The sequence below is a fragment of the Aquarana catesbeiana genome, linkage group LG01 (assembly GCF_042186555.1).
Source record: "Aquarana catesbeiana isolate 2022-GZ linkage group LG01, ASM4218655v1, whole genome shotgun sequence".
In the NCBI taxonomy this organism is placed as follows: Eukaryota; Metazoa; Chordata; class Amphibia; order Anura; family Ranidae; genus Aquarana; species Aquarana catesbeiana.
In genome coordinates, this window is record NC_133324.1 from 496612407 (window position 1) to 496631813 (window position 19407).

The following is a 19407-nucleotide window of genomic DNA, read 5'->3' on the forward strand; positions in this document are numbered from 1 at the left end:
TGAGTAGTGAAAGTTTTGTGAAAAATGTACATGGATATGTATTTGTTTATTTTCGTTTTTGTCATATTTTTCTTTTTCTCTGTACTTCAGTAGGTCTTATTTACCCTTTTTACATTATACATGAAAAACATATATGATTAGGCCCTGGTTCACACTGACTGCGGGGATGAAGTTCAGCTGAACTCGCACTATTTGATTGCCGCATGACAGTCACGTCTTTGTGGGTGATTTTCAGAGACATCTGTGTGGGTTTCTGCACAGATGTCAATGGAAATCGCACCCCGAAATCGCCAAAAGTAGTACAGAAACTACTTTTGGGAATCGGCACGGTGTCACACCAATTTGGACGCTGCAATTGCCGCTGATTTGGCATGCGATTTGACATGTCAAATCTCATGAATGTGAACCAGGGCTAAAACTTGTTAGGGCCGGTTTATGATAGCTGAAGCAGAAAGGTGGACAGTTTGCTGATAGCATCCATCATCTTTTTTTTTTTTTTTTATTTCTGACCAAAATGGAACAGCAGCTCCATGTTTTGGTCAAATTTTTTTATAATTCTACACCTTCTATATCCATAATCAAATTTTGTAAAGAATTAAATTTTTTTTTCCCGCATGTTCAATTTTATACATTCTGATCTATCTTGGTTAAAGACAATTGGTTTGTAAAAATTGCAATTTCACTGTCGTTTTAATCTCCGCAATTAGACATAACCTGCAGCCATGTCTCGCACTGCAGGTTGCTGAGTTTAAATGGTCGTGATCGTATCCCATCTTCTGATCCATTTGCAGGCTCAATCAGTGCAGATCTGCAATTTGTTCACAATGTTCAAATCAGTGACTCACCAGTTTGTGTTTTGAAATGGGCCTTCAAAATATAGAGCAGCCCCAGAAGCTTAAAGCGGAGGTCTGCCCACCGCTGCAAAAATTAAAAGCCAGCAGCTGCACATACTGCAGCTGCTGACTTTTAACAATCGGACACTTACCTGTCCTGGAGTCCAACGATGTCGGCACCGCAACTGATGTTTCTCCCCTCATCTTTCAGGACAGCACCTGGAGAGAGCGCAGCTCCACCCACTTTTCCCAGGAGTCACTGCAGTCAGTTTTTTCTTTATAGACCGGACGCTTCCACCATGGCCTCAGTTGTAGTGTTTCCTCCGCCATGGTGGAAGCGCTGCAGGGAGCCAGGGGTGTGCTACGCTTTCTCCAGGTGGAGAGAGTATGGGGCATACCGGTATTCATTTGTCTTTTATTTGCAGGCCAGCCCAGCTTCCTCCCTTACGTGTGGTGGTTGCTCCAGCGTCCTCCCCTCTTCATACCCGGCAAGGGTCAGGCTGCTGAGGGTCCCCGCTCCTTCAGACCGGCGGCTAGGCTAAGGGGGAGCAGCATCTCCCTTCATCCCCAAAGCCTCAGCCTTCCAGGTTCCGGTGGCGAGTGCGTCACTACGGCCGAGGGCGGAACTTCTAGCGGCGCAACACGGCTTCCGGTTCCGGCCGCTGGAACGCAGGAGGAGCGGGCAGCCTCTTCCGGCTGACATCATTTCCGGCCCTCGCAGCGGCGAGTGGACCAGGAAATTTGAAATAAAAAAGGCACCAAACGCCATTGGGAATCCGTGCAGCATGGAGGAGGAACAAACGGTGGTGGCAGGATCAGGAGCCACACAAGTCAGCCAGGCCCAGGTAAGCGGGGACAATGGTCTCTGTATCTTACTCTATGGGCATGTTTTATTCTCCCTCTTTTTTAAATTCTGGGAATTTAAGAGCCTGCAGCATTCTTCCTGTAGGTTAATCAGGAAGTAAGTGTGTTTAATTGTTGTAAAGTAAATCTGTGGGGGGATTTACTGGCTGATCTCAAGTAGAGGGGTTAAAGTGTTAGCTCCTCCATTTTTTCAGCATGCTATGGTTTTTTTGTAAGGACAAAAACATACGGTTATTTTCTTATGTATTTCAGAAAGCCAAAGAAAACACCAAACATTCCTCCTTTCCTGTTAAAAGGAAATGTCCATCTTGTAAGAATGTACTTAAATAGTCTTGGGCAAAGGTGTTATGCAGGGCCTACATTGCAGACTTAGTTAAAGAGGAGACCTCTCCTACTACACCTGTGGCTCAGCAAGGAGAATTATTGAACAACTTCAGAAAGGAATTGGCTGATACCTTTGAGACATTCAGGTCTTATCTTGACAAACGTCCAGCTGCAGGTAGCAGCTCAGTACCTCGTTCCCAGTCATCTGTTTCTGCATACAGAGGAGGCAGTGACTCAGAAGAGGAAGATCGTAGCGTGGTTACAGACTCTGAGGAAGAAGTAGAGGAAGAGAAAGAACCTTCTTCTTCTCGCTACAAATTATCCTTAGAGGAGGTGGATGGCCTTTTAAAAACTATCCACACTACTCCTAAATATTACAGAGGATAAAACCCTATTGTCGTTACATGATAAAATGTTTCAGGCAATGGGTGAAGTGAAGCACAGAGTGTTTCCTGTGCATAAGTTTCTATCAGAAACAATTAAAAGGGAATGGAAGGACCCAGAGAGGGCCCCTTTCTTTTCTAGATCCCTCAAACGCATTTTTCCCTTTGAAGAGGATAGCTCCCAGGTTTGGAACAAAAAACCTATGCTGGATGCAGCTTTCTCTCAAGTGTCGAGGAACACTGACCTTGCGTTTGAGGATATGGGTATCCTTAAGGATCCCATGGATAAAAGGGCTGACTCCCTACTAAAGAAAGCTTGGGATTCCACCCTAGCAAATTTAAAGCCAGCCATGGCCAGTTGTGGCCAGGAACTTAGAGCATTGGCTGGAACAACTAAAAGCTCATATCGAGGCAGGAACTCCTTGTAAGGATCTTTTAGAGACACTACTGGTGCTACTAAAGGTGGTAGGATACATAGCAGACACTTCAGCTGAATCAGTTCGAATGTCAGCCAGATCCTCTGCGTTAATTAATTCAGCCTGTAGAGCTCTATGGGTCAAGACATGGAACGGGGATACAGCCTTGAAGTGCAAGTTATGCGGTCTATCCTTTGAGGGAGATTTGGTTTTTGGCCCAGGTCTTGAAGCCATACTTGAAAGAACGGCTGACAAGAAAAAGGCTTTCCCTATAAAGAAAAAGGTGATCCCTCAGGGCCATAAAAATTTTCGTCCTTTTCGGAAAACCTCAGACACAAAGGAGACAGGATATAAAAGACCATGGAGGTCTCAGAGAGGCAGGGGCAAGTCAGGAGTACTTTTTCGCCCCCCTACCCCAAATACAAAGAGCCAGTGACTATCCTCCGACTGTGGGAGCAAGGTTACAAACCTTCTTTTCACAGTGGCAGAGGATTACAGACAGTCCATTTATCCTCAAAACGATAATGGAGGGTTACAGACTGGAGTTCTCCCAACCCCCACCTGTTCGTTTTTATATAACTCAGGCTCCCCAAGACCCAGGGAAGCTTGCAGCAATGACTTTAATCATACAGGAATTAATTCAGCAGAAGGTGATCATAAATGTTCCTTCCAAAGAAGTACAACAGGGGTGCTATTCGCACATATTTCCGGTAAAGAAGCTATCGGGCAAATTCTGATTAATTCTGAACCTGAAGATTCTCAACAGATCTGTCAGGTACAAGAAATTCAAAATGGACACGATCATTTCAGTAAGGGGTCTCCTGACCCCAAATAGTTTTATGGCATCCATAGGCCTGAGGGATGCATACCTCCATGTGCCTATAGCACCAGCATCCCAAAAGCACCTCAGATTTGCGATCAGGAGGGGAGAGTCTATCCTACATCTTCAGTATAGAGCTCTCCCTTTCGGGCTGTCATCCTCTCCGAGGATATTCGCAAAAATCTTAGCAGAGGCCTTCACCCCACTCAGAGTAGAGGGAATCTCGATTGTCCCATATTTAGACGATCTTCTAATATTTTCCAAGACAAGGGACATGTTAGAGAAGGATCTGGAAAGGACATAGAGACATCTGGAGAGTCTCGGCTGGTTAATAAACAAGGAAATATCAAACATGATTCCATCACAGTTAATAAAATTCCTTGGTTATACTATAGATTTCATACAGGAGAGAATCTTCCTCCCCGAGGAAAAGATAGGAAAACTTCAGAATGCGGTAAAAAAGACCCAGACAAACCTGCCAATTTCCATCAGGGCAGCGATGTCTGTCTTGGGGCTCCTTACTGCATCAATACCAGCAGTGCAGTGGGCACGTTTCCACGCAAGGGATCTCCAGCAGGCAATCCTGAGAAATTGGTCCTATGGAGAGTCCCTGAAAAAGATGATAAAAATGTCCCCTCAAGTTCAGAGGAAGCTGAAATCTGGACAGGGGCCTGCTCTGGTGTTTCCCCTTGGAGAGGAGGTTGACAACGGATGCAAGTTCTTGGGGTTGGGGCGCCCACCTGGAAGGACAGATGGCTCAGGGGAATTGGACGAACAGGGAAGCCAGGAGATCCTCCAATTGGAGGGAACTAAGGGCTATTCTCCTAGGACTATGGGCTTTCGAGAAACTAGTCCAGGGTCACCATGTCCAAGTTCTATCGGACAATGCCACAGCAGTGGCATATATTACAAGGCAAGGAGGCACGAGAAGCAAGGTCTTGCTAGCCTCGTCCCTTTAGATTTTATCCTGGGCAGAAAACAACTTGAGGTCCCTAACAGCTGTACACTGCCGACTTTCTGAACAGAGAAAGGATACTAGAAGCAGAGTGGAGTCTAAACACAGAGGTATTCCAAAAATTAACAGAAAAATGGGGAGCTCCTCAGATCTGTTCGCATCCCAGAAGAACTCAAAGGTGAAGGCCTTTTTTTCACTAAACAGGCAAGATCAAGCGAGATGATTGGATGCGCTGGCACAACCGTGGAACTTCCACTTGTGCTACGCCTTTCCCCCCTTTCAAATGATCCCTTTGGTTTTAAAGAAACTACAAAGAGAGACCACAAGTATGATTCTAGTGGCTCCTTTTTGGCCCAAGAGGCCCTGGTTTGCAACTATACAGAGGATGGCGGTGGAACCTCACTGGGTTCTTCCACTTCAAAAAGATCTCTTAACCCAGGGACCCCTTCAGCATCCAAAGATCGACCAGCTCAAGCTTACAGGGTGGTTACTGAAGAGTAGATTCTAAAAAGAAAAGGCTTCTCAGATAAACTGGTCTCGACCCTGTTAAGTAGCCGAAAAAAAGGTTACCAGAGTTATTTATTTTAAAATATGGAAGCGGTTTAACTCCTGGTGTATGACTGAAAAATTCTCACCACAGGAATTGCCTTCAGTATTAGAGTTTCTCCATGAAGGAATGGAGATGGGTTTGGCAGCCAGTACCCTGAAGGTCCAGGTGGCCGCCTTATCAGTTTTTCTTGAGAGAAAGTTATTTCAAGAGCCGCTTATAATTCGATTTTTCAAGGCATTGGCCAGAGCTAGGCCAATACCTTTTTAAATTTTTTCCTAACTGGGATTTATCATTGGTTCTACAGGATTTGATCAAAAGACCTTTCAAACCTCCAGAGGAAGCGACAATTAAATTATGGTCGCTCAAGTTAGTTCTTTTGGTAGCAGTTACCTCGGCCAGAAGAGTAAGCGAGTTGCAAGCTCTATCTATAATAGAACCCTTTTGCTATATCTTTCCAGATCGTGTAGTGCTAAAAACTGACCCAGGTTTTCTGCCAAAAGTTGCAACAGCTTTTCATAGGGCACAAGAAATAATTCTACGTACCTTTTGTCCTGCACCATCCAACTCTAAGTAGGAGTCTTTCCATACTTTGGATGTGAGAAGGTGTTTACTGCATTATTTAGAAATCACGAGAGAGTTCAGGAAGTCAAATTCTCTCTTCATTCTTTTCTCTTGATCTCGTAAGCATTATAGTGCTTCCAAAAGCACTATAGGCAGATGGCTGAGAATGGCTATCAGTGAAACCTATAGAGCTTCAGGGGCAGACCCTCCTACGGGGGTAATGGACCATTCAACAAGGGCAGTAGCAACGTGCTGGGCGGAAAGAGCAGGGGTTTCTCCAGGTCGGATCTGTAAAGCGGCCGCGTAGACGAGTTTCTCCACCTTCACCCGCCACTACAGGTTGGACTTGCTATCAGCATCGCAACAATCGTTCGGCAGGAAAGTCCTGCAGGCGGTGGTCCCACCCTAGAGTAAGTACTCTTTTATCATCTCCAGGTGCTGTCCTGAAAGACGAGGGGAGAAAAACCCTAGTTAGACTTACCGGTAACGGTATTTCTACGAGTCTTTCAGGACAGCGCCAATGACCCGCCCTAATTGTTTTATAAAAATGTGGTGTTATTGCTATGTTTTGCTTATATAATTTCAGCATGGCTGGAGGTACTTTGAGAACAACTGAGGCCATGGTGGAAGCGTCCGGTCTATAAAGAAAAAACTAACTGCAGTGTTCCCTGGGAAAAGTGGGTGGAGCTCCGCTCTCTCCAGGTGCTGTCCTGAAAGACTCATAGAAATACCGTTACCGGTAAGTCTAGGGTTTTTCCATCAGCTGTTGGCTGCATGCCGCCTTCATTGCGAATAAGGGAACCCGGCAGTGTTGCCTTTCGGCTTCACACCGGGAACCCTCTCTCCTACTGGCCCGGCGACAGGGAGGAGGAGGAAGCCCCAGCCGTGACATCAGTATCCCCACGGCTGAGGCGCCCGGAAGTAGGGAAAGCATACCTGTGAAAGACAGGAGGAGGAGGGGAGGAGTATAATGAGCGGAAGTTCCACTTTTGGGTGGAACTCTGCTTTAAAGTATAACCAAAGACACATTTTTTTTGTTTGTTTTTAGTTTTGAACAGAGTGGAGGGGGATTAGAATCCCTGTCAGTTCTCATTGCTATATGTGCCCCTGTTAGGAATATTCACCCTCTCTATTTGTTCTGTTTATCTTTATTTTTATCATTGAATGTAAATGAAAATTCCAATTTTTGGGTTGTCCCCATAAAAGCAATAGAGGGAAAACCTAGTGCGACTTTGAGTGCAGCTTTGATCCAACTGTACACTCTGGATCAAAGTCGCATCAAAGTAGTTCAGGTGCTTTTTCAAAGTCACTGATTCTCAAAGTTGCATAGATGGGATCGGGTGCCATTAAAATCAATGGGCTGTGACTTTTCATGTGACTTTGTGTCCAAAGTCACACTAGTGGATCTGGAGCCTTAAACTCATTACTCACATGTAATGAGCAATAGAAATCTACCTATATCCTTCCAAACTTTCAAAAATGTCCCTTAGTATCTTCTTTCTCTTATATTTATTCCCCAGCTCCCTCTGCCATTCACAACAGCTGGGTGGGTGCCACAGCATGCACACAGCGCCCATCAGTGCCACACCATGCACACAGTGCCCATCACAGTGTGCCATGCAGAAACAACCACGTAGTTGTACACTGTAGAAAATCTGCAGCATGTTGCATTGTAATCTATCTTACAAACATAATCTCTCCTTCCTTCCGTCCTTCCTCCTCCGTCTAAGAATGACCGACATTCTTTGCAGGAAGTGAAAGACAGCCTGGCAAATTCAGATAAAAGGAGATAGCGTTGTCAGTGAAGAACAGGAAGAAGCTGATTGTCTGGCTTCGATAAGACTTTCTAAGCTACACAATCAGCTAGCCAGAAAATGAATAATATCAAAGATAACGATATTTAACATACTATTGATAGAGGAAAAAAAAACATTTTTGACTGGCCTTCCACTTTAACTATGTATTTTGCTAAAAGCACTGATTTTGAAGCAAGCAAACAAATCCATTATTTTATTAAAATACTGTTTAAATATAGGATCGGTGTGCAAGATCAACACTCGTAATTTTATTTATTGATCCTTTTTCTAGGTTCAGACCTGCTTTGATAAATTTTAGGTCCGATTTATTGCCATTTTGAAGCACTAGATTACATCACTGGACCTTTCATTTTGTTAAATCATTGCTGGTATGATTTTGAGGTGATTGATTGATAATAGAATGCTGTATGCCTAGCTGACCAATTTATTTAAAATGTGTGTATTTATGGTTGTGAATAGTCAAAATATGTGCTTAAAAAATGCCTACTCATTGTGCACACTCTCCAGGGAATTCATTAAGCTCCCTTTGCTATTATAATGGCGCAGGAAACTGTCAGGAGTGCCGTGCACCACATTAAGCAGATAGACAGGTTTCAGGTCTACATGCACCAGTTTCTATTTAAGAGTGACGTAGAAACTAGCGCAGGTCTTCCCCTAAATAACAGAGGCAATATGGCAGTTTTCCATATAGTAAACTGTCGCAGATTGCCACCAGGTGTGACTTTGTTGTATGAAATTTAAGCTGTCTGCAGCTGCAGAAAGATTCAGGGCATGTAGCTCAAAAAAAAAAAAAAAAAGTAGACTCAACTCCTAATTTAACAATAGGGACACAAGAAAGGGAGGAAGGTTGTTAACACTGTAGTCCCTGCTCGTGTAGTATAATTGCTGCACAGGCAGAGAGGTGGATGTGAGCTGTCTGCTGACCGCTTACATCCCATATAACAAGGTCTCAACTGGCGGGAATCTGAGTGTTCTATATGGAAAACTGACGCATTCCATCTGTTAATTAGGAGTAGACTTGTGCGAATTTATATTTCACTTTGACATAGAATCTGGCATAGATAGACCCGAAACAGGTATTTTAGCACCGTTTCACCAAAAAAGATTTATATTGTTTTAGTGCATTTTTTTTCTTTTTTTTTTTTTTTCACCCATAGGCGTGTATTATTCATGCATTTTGTATAGTGCATTAACTATTGGCGCTCCTTATTTGTAGGAGTGAAGCTGTGCAATTTCTGCGTGTGGATGTGTGGATCTTAAATATGCACCCAACAGTTATGTTTCAGATGGGGTGAGGGGTATTTTGTGGGTTGGTTATTTAAACTTGCTATGGGGGTCATCATTCATGAAGCAGTGGCCTGGAATAAGCATGTAGATCGTGAGTTCTTACTTCATTCTGATATCTGCATGCTTGATCCTGATCAGAGACCTAATTGAAGTCAGACACAGCCAGGCAACTACTGTGTCTCCAATGAGGCCAGCATTGGCAGCTCCTGTATTTCTCCCACTACAGATTTCCTTTTAACAACTAATACATTATGGCCAGAAAGTACAGTGGATATAAAAAGTCTACACACCCTGTTAAAATGTTTCTGTGATGTAAAAAAACAAGACAAAGATAAATCATTTTAGAACTTTTTCCACCTTTTTAATGTGACCTATAAACTGTACAATTCAGTTGAACAACAAACAAATCTTTTAGGTGGAGGGAAGTAAAAATAAAAAAATAAAATTAATATGGTTGCATAAGTGTGCACACCCTTAAAGTAATACTTTTGTTGAAGCACCCTTTGATTTTATTACAGCACTCTGGGTATGAGTATCAGCATGGCACATGTTGACTTGGCAATATTTGCCCACTCTTCTTTGTAAAAACACTCCAAATCTGTCAGATTGCGAGGGCATCTCCTGTGCACAGCCCTCTTCAGATCATCCCACAGATTTTCAATCGGATTCAGGTCTGGGCTCTGGCTGGTCCATTCCAAAACTTTAATCTTCTTCTGGTGAGACCATTCTTTTGATTCGGATGTATGCTTTGAGTTGTTGTCATGCTGAAAGATGAAGTTCTTCTTCATGTTCAGCTTTCTAGCAGAAGCCTGAAGGTTTTGTGCCAATATTGACTGTCATTTGGAACTGTTCATAATTCCCTCTACCTTGACTAAGGCCCCTGTTCCAGCTGAAGAAAAACAGCCCTAAAGCATGATGCTGCCACCATCATTCTTCGCTGTGGGTATGGTGTTCTTTTGGTGATGTGCAGTGTTGTTTTTGTGCCAAACATATCTTATGGAATTGTGGCCAAAAAGTTCAACCTTGGTTTCATTAGACCAGAACACATTTTCCCACATGCTTTTGGGAGACTTCAGATGTGTTGTTGCAAAATTAAGCCAGGCTTGGATGTTTTTCTTCATAAGAAAAGGCTTCCGTCTTGCCACTCTACCCCTTAGCCCAAACATATGAAGAATACGGGAGATTGTTGTCACATGTAACACACAGTCAGTATTTGCCAGATATTCCTGCAGCTCCTTTAGTGTTGCTGTAGGCCTCTTGGCAGTCTCCCTGACCAGTTTTCTTCTCGTCTTTTCATTAATTTTGGAGGGACGTCCAGCTCTTGGTAATGTCATTGTTGTGCCATATTTTCTCCACTTGATGATGACGGTCTTCACTGTGTTCCATGGTATATATAATGCCTGGGAAATTCTTTTGTACCCTTCTCCTGACTGATACCATTTAACAATGAGATCCCTCTGATGCTTTGGAAGCTCTCTGCGGAATATGGCTTTTGCTGTAGGATGCGACTAACAAAATGTCAGGAAAGACCTACTAGAACAGCTGAACTTTGGGGTTAATCGGAGGCACTTTAAATGATGGCAGGTGTGTATGGACTCCTATTTACCATGAGTTTGAATGCGATTGCTTAATTCTGAACACAGCTACATCCGCAGTTATAAGAGGGTGTGCATGCTTATGCAACCACATTATTTTATTTTATTTTTACTCCCTCCCCCCTAAAAGATTTTAGGTTACATTTAAAGGTGGAAAAAGCTCTGAAATTATTTATCGTTGGCATTTTTTTTTTTTTTTTACATCACAGAAACCTGACATTTTAACAGGGGTGTGTGTAGACTTTTTATATCCACTGTATCTCTTGGAAAGTAAGCCATGCAAGATCTCCTACTCTGTGTGCTTGAAAGATGTCAGTTCATTTGAGGTTCTTGTCATATCTCATAAGAGTGAATAATATTGACTGTTGACAAAAAAAATAAATCTCGATCATTGCCTGTAGGTTTCTCCATGATCAGAACAGCCCGGAGTTCCTGTATTATAGGAAGAAGCTGGCAGAGTGTAAGCAGGATTGTCAGAATCGAGAGAAAGTTGCATCCCGTAATGGTAAGTAGAAAATCCTCCTCACAAACACCAACAGTACTTGGATGTTCTAACATTTGTGTTGTTACATCATCACATTCAGTTGACTATGTGGCCTAATAATTGTGACCGTTGATGCAGGGGTAGCTATAAAGAAGTCAGAAACACTTGTTATAAAGTAGAGATTTTCCTGACAGGTTGGAAAAGTTTTGCATGATTGATTTCTGATATTTCTCTTTAGAAAAGAGAGAGTAACCTTTTCTGGCATGGATGCTTTATCCGTTCATGTCAAGGAGATTGCAGTATTTTGGGTGAGGAAGTGCCATTCAACCCATAATTCTTTAGTGAGAGCTGCCCATCTACAGCCATTGTTTTTCTGTGCCATTTTTCAGTGCCAGAAGACGAAGAAATAAAGATGTTTGCAGAGAAGTTGGCCAGATATGTAGCAGATGGAGGTCCAGAAGTGGAAGCCATTGCCCTGCAGAATAACAGGGAAAACCCTGCCTTTAGGTAATTAGTTTTACGGTGTAAGTATAGAATATCTGGGTTAACTCTTTTGAAATGTTTACTGTTTCTGACTTGTTTTTGAAGTTGGAAGCTTCTGGGAACTCTCTTCATCATACCAACACCTTATACGTTTAAGCTTATTAACTTCTCTCATGAGTGTGCTCACTTTAAATGTTATATACTCTTGGAGCAATTAAAAAATTAATGCATAAAAAAACTATTATAGCATTCATCAAATAAATAATATGCAATTAAATTCATACATCAAAAATTTCATATAAACTCAGTGCAATGAGTAAAGTGCAAGTAATAAAGTCCTGTGTGCAAAAAAGAAGACCTCAAAATTCAATTGCCAAAGGCTAAAAAAGCAAAAAGTCCAAAATATGGAACCCTACAAAATTGATATTGTGACAAATTCAAATGAAAAACCTCTCGTGGAAAGCCTTACCCACCAGTATATACGCTCTTTACCAGATTGAGCAGACCTCTAGACTATGGGAAGTCAATCTAGCATGGATGCATTATATAACAACTGACAGCAGCCCGGATCAACCACACCATCTAACTCCAATCCTCCTCCCAAGACTCCAATGTACCACCTCCAGGATTATTAACCAGGTGATGCTCAAAGCAAATAAAAAACTCCATGGCCTAATATCACAATTTTATATGTTGTACTTTAAAATAATACTCACAGGAAAGGGCATGAAACTAGCATATAACTCAAAACATGGCACTGCCACCCAACATCGAGCGTGTGCGATGATGTCATGGGTAGCTCTGCCCGGTGTGTTTCTTGTAAACTTGCGTCTTCAGGGGAACTCGGTACACATGTAGGCACATAGGCTTATGCTTGTGCAGACCAGTGATTTTCAAAGTAGAAAGTTATAATAAGCCTGACTGTGTTATTTGTTCGTATTTTGTTTTTGTTTTTTATTAAACAAAAAACAAAAGCAGTCAATGGCAACACTGATATTAAAAAAATTGGGTTATATTCACATGGCATGGCTACCATGGACATATGATAGTACGATATGCCTCGTCCCTGGAACATGTGAGAGAACGAGAGTCCAAAAAATATGGGACTTTATGGGCACCGTATCAATGAGTAGCCATGTGTAAAAATTAAATATAGTAATTTATTAAAGAATAATATTAAGAACATCATAAAACATCAAAAATAATAACTCCAATTTTAGATGAGCATACCCACCCCCTAAACATAAGTAAGGAGCCTCCAAAATGTAAACCATGGTCAATGTAACATAATGACAAACATCACCAAACACCGGTAGTGAGCATGTGGAGCTATATCTGTAGAGGGGTGAGTAGCTTCACGCTAGATGGAATGAACTGTGCTCAACATGTTTCGCATTAATAACGCTTCTTCAGGAGGGGTTAATTACGGTTTAAAACCAGAAAACTTGCGCAAATCAGGTAGCACGAGGGACAAAGCCACTGGTAAGCATGACCCCCCCACCCTCCCCGTAGGGAGATATGGAGATACGTAAAATAAAACCAAAGAATTTCCAAGCTCAACTTACCAGCCAGCCTGCGACCAACCGAATTAACCTGCCTAACAGTATGCGTTTAAAAATGGGTTTAGTTGCACACATTTAAAAAAATACATGCATAAGCTGCAGGCCACGGCAAGGCACCCTGTATCCTGTAGACCCTAACTCTAACTTTGAAGAGTCTCCACAGTGGGAGCACATGTGTTCTAATGGATAGATGACTGGGCAGATGTGCAATGTGCTGGGTGTTCAGCGTGCTCCTGCGCCTTTTAAGGAGGGTTGGGCTCCATCAAAATACATGTGCTCCCACTGTGGAGACTCTTTAAAGTTAGGGTCTGCAGAATACAGGGTGCCTTGCCAAGGCCTGCAGCTTATGCATGTATTTGCAAATGCATGCAACTAAACCCCTGTTTTTAATGCATACTGTTAGGCAGGTTAATTTGGTTGGTCGCAGGCTGGTTTGGTAAGTTGAGCTTGGAAATTCTTTGGTTTTATTTTACATGCGTTTGCCCTTCCAGTGCTCCTTGCTGTGAAGACCAGTTATAGGTGGGGGCAGTGACCTTTTTTTTGTATTAGATATGGAGATACTTGGGAGAGGTTGTACGGGGCTGGAAAAGTATGATGGTAGCATGACTATGGATATATAGTGTTGCATTCACAACTTAAGTTCTCCAGAATAAGTGCATCTGCTAAGCAAATCTATCACTATATCAAGCCTATATCCAGCATGCGGTGTCAACTCTTGTTTGTGACGCTTCAAGACAGATGATCAGCCAGAGCCCTCCCAATGGACATCCCTGTTCTCAGCATGTGTGGCTCTGCCTGCCCCAGAGATGCATTTACTCTGTAGAACTCAAGCTGTGAATGCAACACTATACATCCATATATACATCCATAGTCAGGCTACCATCATACTTTTCCAGCCCACTACAACCTCTCATGCTTACCAGTGGCTCTGTCCCTCGCTCTTCCTGATTTGCGCACATTTTCTGGTTTTAAACCATAATTAACCCCTCACGCTCCTGAAGAAGTGTTATTTGTCAACGCGAAACATTTTGAACACAGTTTATTCCATCTAGCGTGAAGCTACTCACCCCTCTACAGATATAGCTCCATATGCTCACTACCAGTGTTTGGTTATGTTTGTCATTATGTTACAGATTCACCACTGTTTACTTTTTTTAGGCTCCTTACCTATGTTTAGGGGTTGGGTATTCTCAGACCTCTGTTAGAAAGATTAACCCTTACTTCCTATCCTGCTGACAATGGTGTTAGACATAGGCGTGTGCAGGGGGCGTGCCAGGTGTGCCTGAGCACACCCTAATCACCTTGTGTGGCGCTGATTCCCCCTGCTATCTGGGCCCACCATGTCTCACCCCCCTGCAGCGCTGCCGGCTTCCCTTCTCTCCTCTCCCAATAGCTGCTGCGGGGGATGTGTCAGGATGGAGAATGGGGGAAGGGGCTGGTAAATATGTAATTTACCAGCCATTTCATTTTCTGAATGAATACATTTTGTGATCATTACTTATCACTCCTGCATCCATTCATAACTGAAGCATAGTAAACTGTGTTTGTAAAGGAACAGGAAGCTGCTTAGCACAGACCATGTCCCATTCATTCACTGTCCAGTGCAGCTTAGGCTGCAAAGAAAAGGACTGAGGAATCTCTGTCCCTAGTCCTTTTCTCTGTCTCAAAAGTGAGACATCAGGGGTTTAGACCCCTGATATTTCACCAATAGAGCTCCTAAAAAAATAGTAAAAAAAATAGTTTAAAATAGTTTAAAATATTATAAAAATATAATAATAAAAAAAAATAAAACTACTGACACTGTTCACTGCCCCACTACCGTCTATTGCTCTACTGACATTGTCCATGTTTTAATACTTTTGAAAACATTTGTATACATTAATTTATAATAGTGTGTGTGTATGTACACTTTGGGGTGCACACCCTAATGCAATAGGCTGCGCACACCTGTGGTGGGTGTGTGTGTGTGTATATGTTATATATATATATATATATATATATATATATATATATATATATATATATATATAATAATTTTTTTATATGCATGTGTGTTTGAGCTTTGGGGTGCACACCCTAATACAATATGCTGCGCACACCTATGATTCTAGAAGACAGGAAGTGAAGTAAAATCTGTACCAAGAAAAATCAAAATCAGACTGGGTGCTAGCCTTCCTCATACTTTGCTACAGAAAAGCATTTTTGTTTCTGTTGGAGAGTGCTGTTCACTTTCTGTCTAGTAAAACATTGTCTTCAGGACAGGAAGTCAGGGTAAATCTTTCTAACAAAGCCCTGGGTAGCATTTAAAAACCTGATGTGGGTTCTAAGATCCACCCCTACCCTCCAAGCTATTGAAATCCTAGAAAAAAAGGTTTTGGACTGACACATTTGACTCAGCACTGATCACTGTACTCAGATGTAAGCTTTGCAGGCTGCATGTCCAGTTGATTATCTAATACTATTCAGAATCAGTGTTTTTTTTTTTCTCTGTAATTGCCAGGTTTTTGTATGATACAAATGGTAAAGGTTACCATTATTATAAAATGAAGGTGGAAGAATTTAGACAAGCCAAGAAAACCTCAGCTGTCTTTACTGAAGAACCTGAACTCAAGCGACGGTTTGAGCCAGAGTCTAAATCTACTGTAATGCCTACCCCTGAATCCTCCTCATCATCATCATCAGCTTCACCACCACAGCAACCCACACAGCAGACAACTGCCAAAAGGAAAAGAAAAAGTCGATGGGGCCCCGAAGAGGAGAAGGTTGATTTGCCTGCTGCATCTGTGATTAGTGAGGCCCCTGATACAAGCCTTCTTTCTGGTAAGAGTTGTGCTCATTTTTGAAATTGTGGCCAGTTCTACCATTAGGGAGGAAAGTATATAATCTATAATGGCACTTTTTAGGAATTTTGCCCTTCTTTTGTCCTTAAAAGAATTAAAAGTCAGCAGCTACAAATACTGTAGCTGCTGACTTTTAATATAAGGACACTTAACTGTCCAGGGATGTAGCGATGTCCTCGCCAAAGTTGTTTCTTCAATTGGCTTTGGGTCCAGACGCCGGCATCTTGGGTAAGGGAGACCGGCAGGGAAATCTTCCAGCCTCCCAACCAGTTTCCTACTGCGCATGCACGAGCCACACTGACCTGTGTGTCCCAGAAGGCTGGGGGGGAGGGTGGGTGATCTGACCAGAAGTGGGAGCAGGTACCTGTCAAAACCAGGTACCCACTCCCCTTCTCCCCAAAAAGTGCCAAATGTGGCAGTGGAGGGGTGGGAAGATGTAAACAAGCAAAACTTCCCCTTTTGGGTGAAGTTCTGCTTTAATCCGCATAATAACAGGAAAATACAAGGTTACAAAGGTTTGGAGACAGGAAGATGAATGATTTCAAGGTCAGTTGTGGCTGACATAAAATAGCAGTAGTTAGATTACACTTTAATGGTGCGTCAAGTTTATTGTGTTTTTACATTTGCAAGACAGACAATTGCAAAACAGAAACTAGATCATATCCTTACAGAATAACTTGTGATTTAGTCTGTTTAGTGTTGTAATTGGTAATCATACAAACTTTTCTAAAAGAATGTTCTGTTGCTGATATGTTGGTAGGTGAACAAACAGCACAGTAATTAGGGGAGACTATAAGAACCCAATTTCAGCTCTAACTTGACCACCTAAATGTACACTCCGTTAAAAAAAAAAAAAAAAAAAAAGTGATTGTAAAGTGTTTTTACATAGTTACATAGTAGGTGAGGTTGAAAAAAGACATAAGTCCATCAAGTCCAACCCATGTATGTGATTATATGTCAGTATTACATTGTATATCCCTGTATGTTGCGGTCGTTCAGGTGCTTATCTAATAGTTTCTTGAAACTATCAATGCCCCCCGCTGAGACCACCGCCTGTGGAAGGGACTCCCACATCTTTGCCACTCTTACAGTAAAGAACCCTCTACGCAGTTTAAGGTTAAACTTCTTTTCTTCTAATTTTAGTGAGTGGCCACGAGTCTTGTTAAACTCCCTTCTGCAAAAAAGTTTTATCCCTATTGTGCGGTCACCAGTATTATTTGTACATTGAAATCCTATCCCCTCTCAAGCGTCTCTTCTCCAGAGAGAATAAGTTCAGTGCTCGCAACCTTTCTTCATAACTAATATCCTCCAGACCCTTTATTAGCTTTGTTGCCCTTCTCTGGACTCTCCATTTCCAACGCATCCTTCCTGAGGACTGGTGCCCAGAACTGGACAGCATACTCTTTAAGTGCGGCCGGACCAGATTCTTGTAGAGCGGGAGAATTATCGCTTTATCCTTGGAGCTAATCTCCTTTTTAATGCATGCCAATATTCTGTTTGCTTTGTTAGCAGCAGCTATTGCCTTTGCTGAGCCTATCATCTACTCGGACCCACAGGTGCTTTTTCCATCCTATATTCCCCCAGAGGTTCTCCCCCCCAGTGAGTAGATTGCATTTATATTTTTGCCACCCAAGAGCATTATTTTACATTTTTCTACATTAAACCTCATTTGCCATGTAGTTGCCCACCCCATTAAAAAAATTAATTGTTATTTAACCACTTCAATACCAGGAACTTAGACACCTTCCCGCCCAGGCCAATTTTCAGCAATGACAATTGGACGGTCATGCAACACTGTACTCAAACAATTTTTTTTTATCATATTGTTCCCACAAATAGAGCTTTCTTTTGGTGGCATTTGATCACCTCTGCGGTTTTTATTTTTTGCGCAACAAATAAAAAAAGACCGAAAATTTTGAAAAAAAAGTTTTTCCTTGTTTCTGTTAATTTTTTGTAAATAAGTATGTTTTCTTCTTCAATGACGGACACTGATATGGCTGCACTGATGGGCACTGATAGGCAGCACTGATGGGCACTGATGGGTGGCACTGGTATGCGGCACTGATGGGTACTTTTGGGTGGCCCTGATGGGTACTTTTGGGTGGCCCTGATGGGTACTTTTGGGTGGCCCTGATGGGCACTGATGGGTGGCACTGATGCCCCTAAGGGTGGCATTGCTGGGCATTACTGCAATATAATGGTGCCAATCAGTGCCCATTTGTGGGCACAGATTGGCACAGATTGGGCACATGTGGATGGCCATGGGGTACATACTTGGCCATCCACAAGGTGCCCCCTTCCCTGGTGGTCCTAGTGGCGATCCCTGGTGGTCCAGTGTGGTCATCTGAGGGGGGGCTGCCCTGATAAACAATCAGCGCAGACCCCCCCCCCCCCCCCCCCATCAGGAGAGCTGCCAAACGGCTCTCCTCTACTCGCGTCTGTCAGACGCGAGTGAGGAAAAGCCGATCAACGGCTCTTCCTATTGACATCGTGATCAGCCGTGATTGGACATGGCTGATCACGTGTTAAAGAGCCTCCGCCGGAATCTCTTTACCAAGATCGGTGGAGCGGTGTGTTAGTCTGCGATGCGCGCGCCGGCATGTTATCCTGCTGGACGTCATATGAAGCCCAGTCAGGATAACTGAACCACCGCCCGGCCGTCATCTGCTATGGGCTGGGCGGGAAGTGGTTTAAAAAAAAAAAGTGTCATACTTGCCTGTTCTGTACAATGGTTTTGCACAGAACAACCCAGAGCCTCCTCTTCTGGAGTCTCCTGGCTCCTCCTCTTCTCACTGTGCCACCATAGGAAGCTATGTCCTATGGTAGCACACGTATGGGCTCAATCCCGAACTGGATTTGATTGACAGCAGCAGGAGCCAATTGCGTCTACTGTTCTCACGGAGTCCATTGAGGAGGGAGAGAGCGCAGCACTGGTTTGAGATTGAGCTCAGGTAAGTATTTCGAGGGATCCTGTACACAGAAGGTTTTTACCTTTTATGCAGAGAATGCATTAAAATAAAAAACCTTCAGCCTTTACAACCACTTTGGCTTTGACTTGTATACAGAAAAAAGTTACTTTTCTCAGTGGTTTCATTTTTTTCATGTAATCCCTTTGCATCATTCCACCTTGGATCATTCTGATGTGAGAACATCTGCTTGTGATGCAGGAGAGGAATTGCTAAATGCACCCAGTGACACCTCCACACACCCACTGATCAGATTTGTCTGCCTCAGAAGTGTGAATTCATTGGCTATTGAAAAGCAGAGACAAAAAAATGATAAGCACAGGCTTCTGGAGCCTTTGAAGTGATGTGTGGATCCTGAGCCTCGGTTCACACCAGAGGCGGCACGACTTGCAGGTCGCCTCACCGAGGCGACCTGCACACGACTGCCGGGGCGACTTGCAAGACGACTTCTGTATAGAAGTCTATGCAAGTCGCCCCCAAAGTAGTACAGGAACCTTTCTTCTAAGTCGGAGCGACTTGCGTCGCTCCGATTAGAACGGTTCCATTATACAGAACGGGAGGCGACTTGTCAGGCGGTTAGGTCGCCTGACAAGTCGCCCCCGTGTGAACCGGCTCTGACTGTAAATGATTACAAAATAGTGGCAAATTAGGAGAACGTTCTCAATTT

The 19407-nt window shown here is 43.0% G+C and overlaps 1 protein-coding gene across 1 annotated transcript in view; it reads left to right on the plus strand.

The window, feature by feature from the left end:
* SUGP1 (SURP and G-patch domain containing 1) overlaps positions 1 to 19407 on the plus strand; it is a 73052-nt gene that overhangs the window by 24259 nt on the left and 29386 nt on the right. Inside the window, exons 6-8 of the mRNA XM_073592458.1 lie at positions 10807 to 10910; positions 11279 to 11396; positions 15435 to 15754. Of these exons, the coding sequence (XP_073448559.1) occupies positions 10807 to 10910; positions 11279 to 11396; positions 15435 to 15754 (542 nt within the window). The remainder of the gene's footprint in view (positions 1 to 10806; positions 10911 to 11278; positions 11397 to 15434; positions 15755 to 19407) is intronic.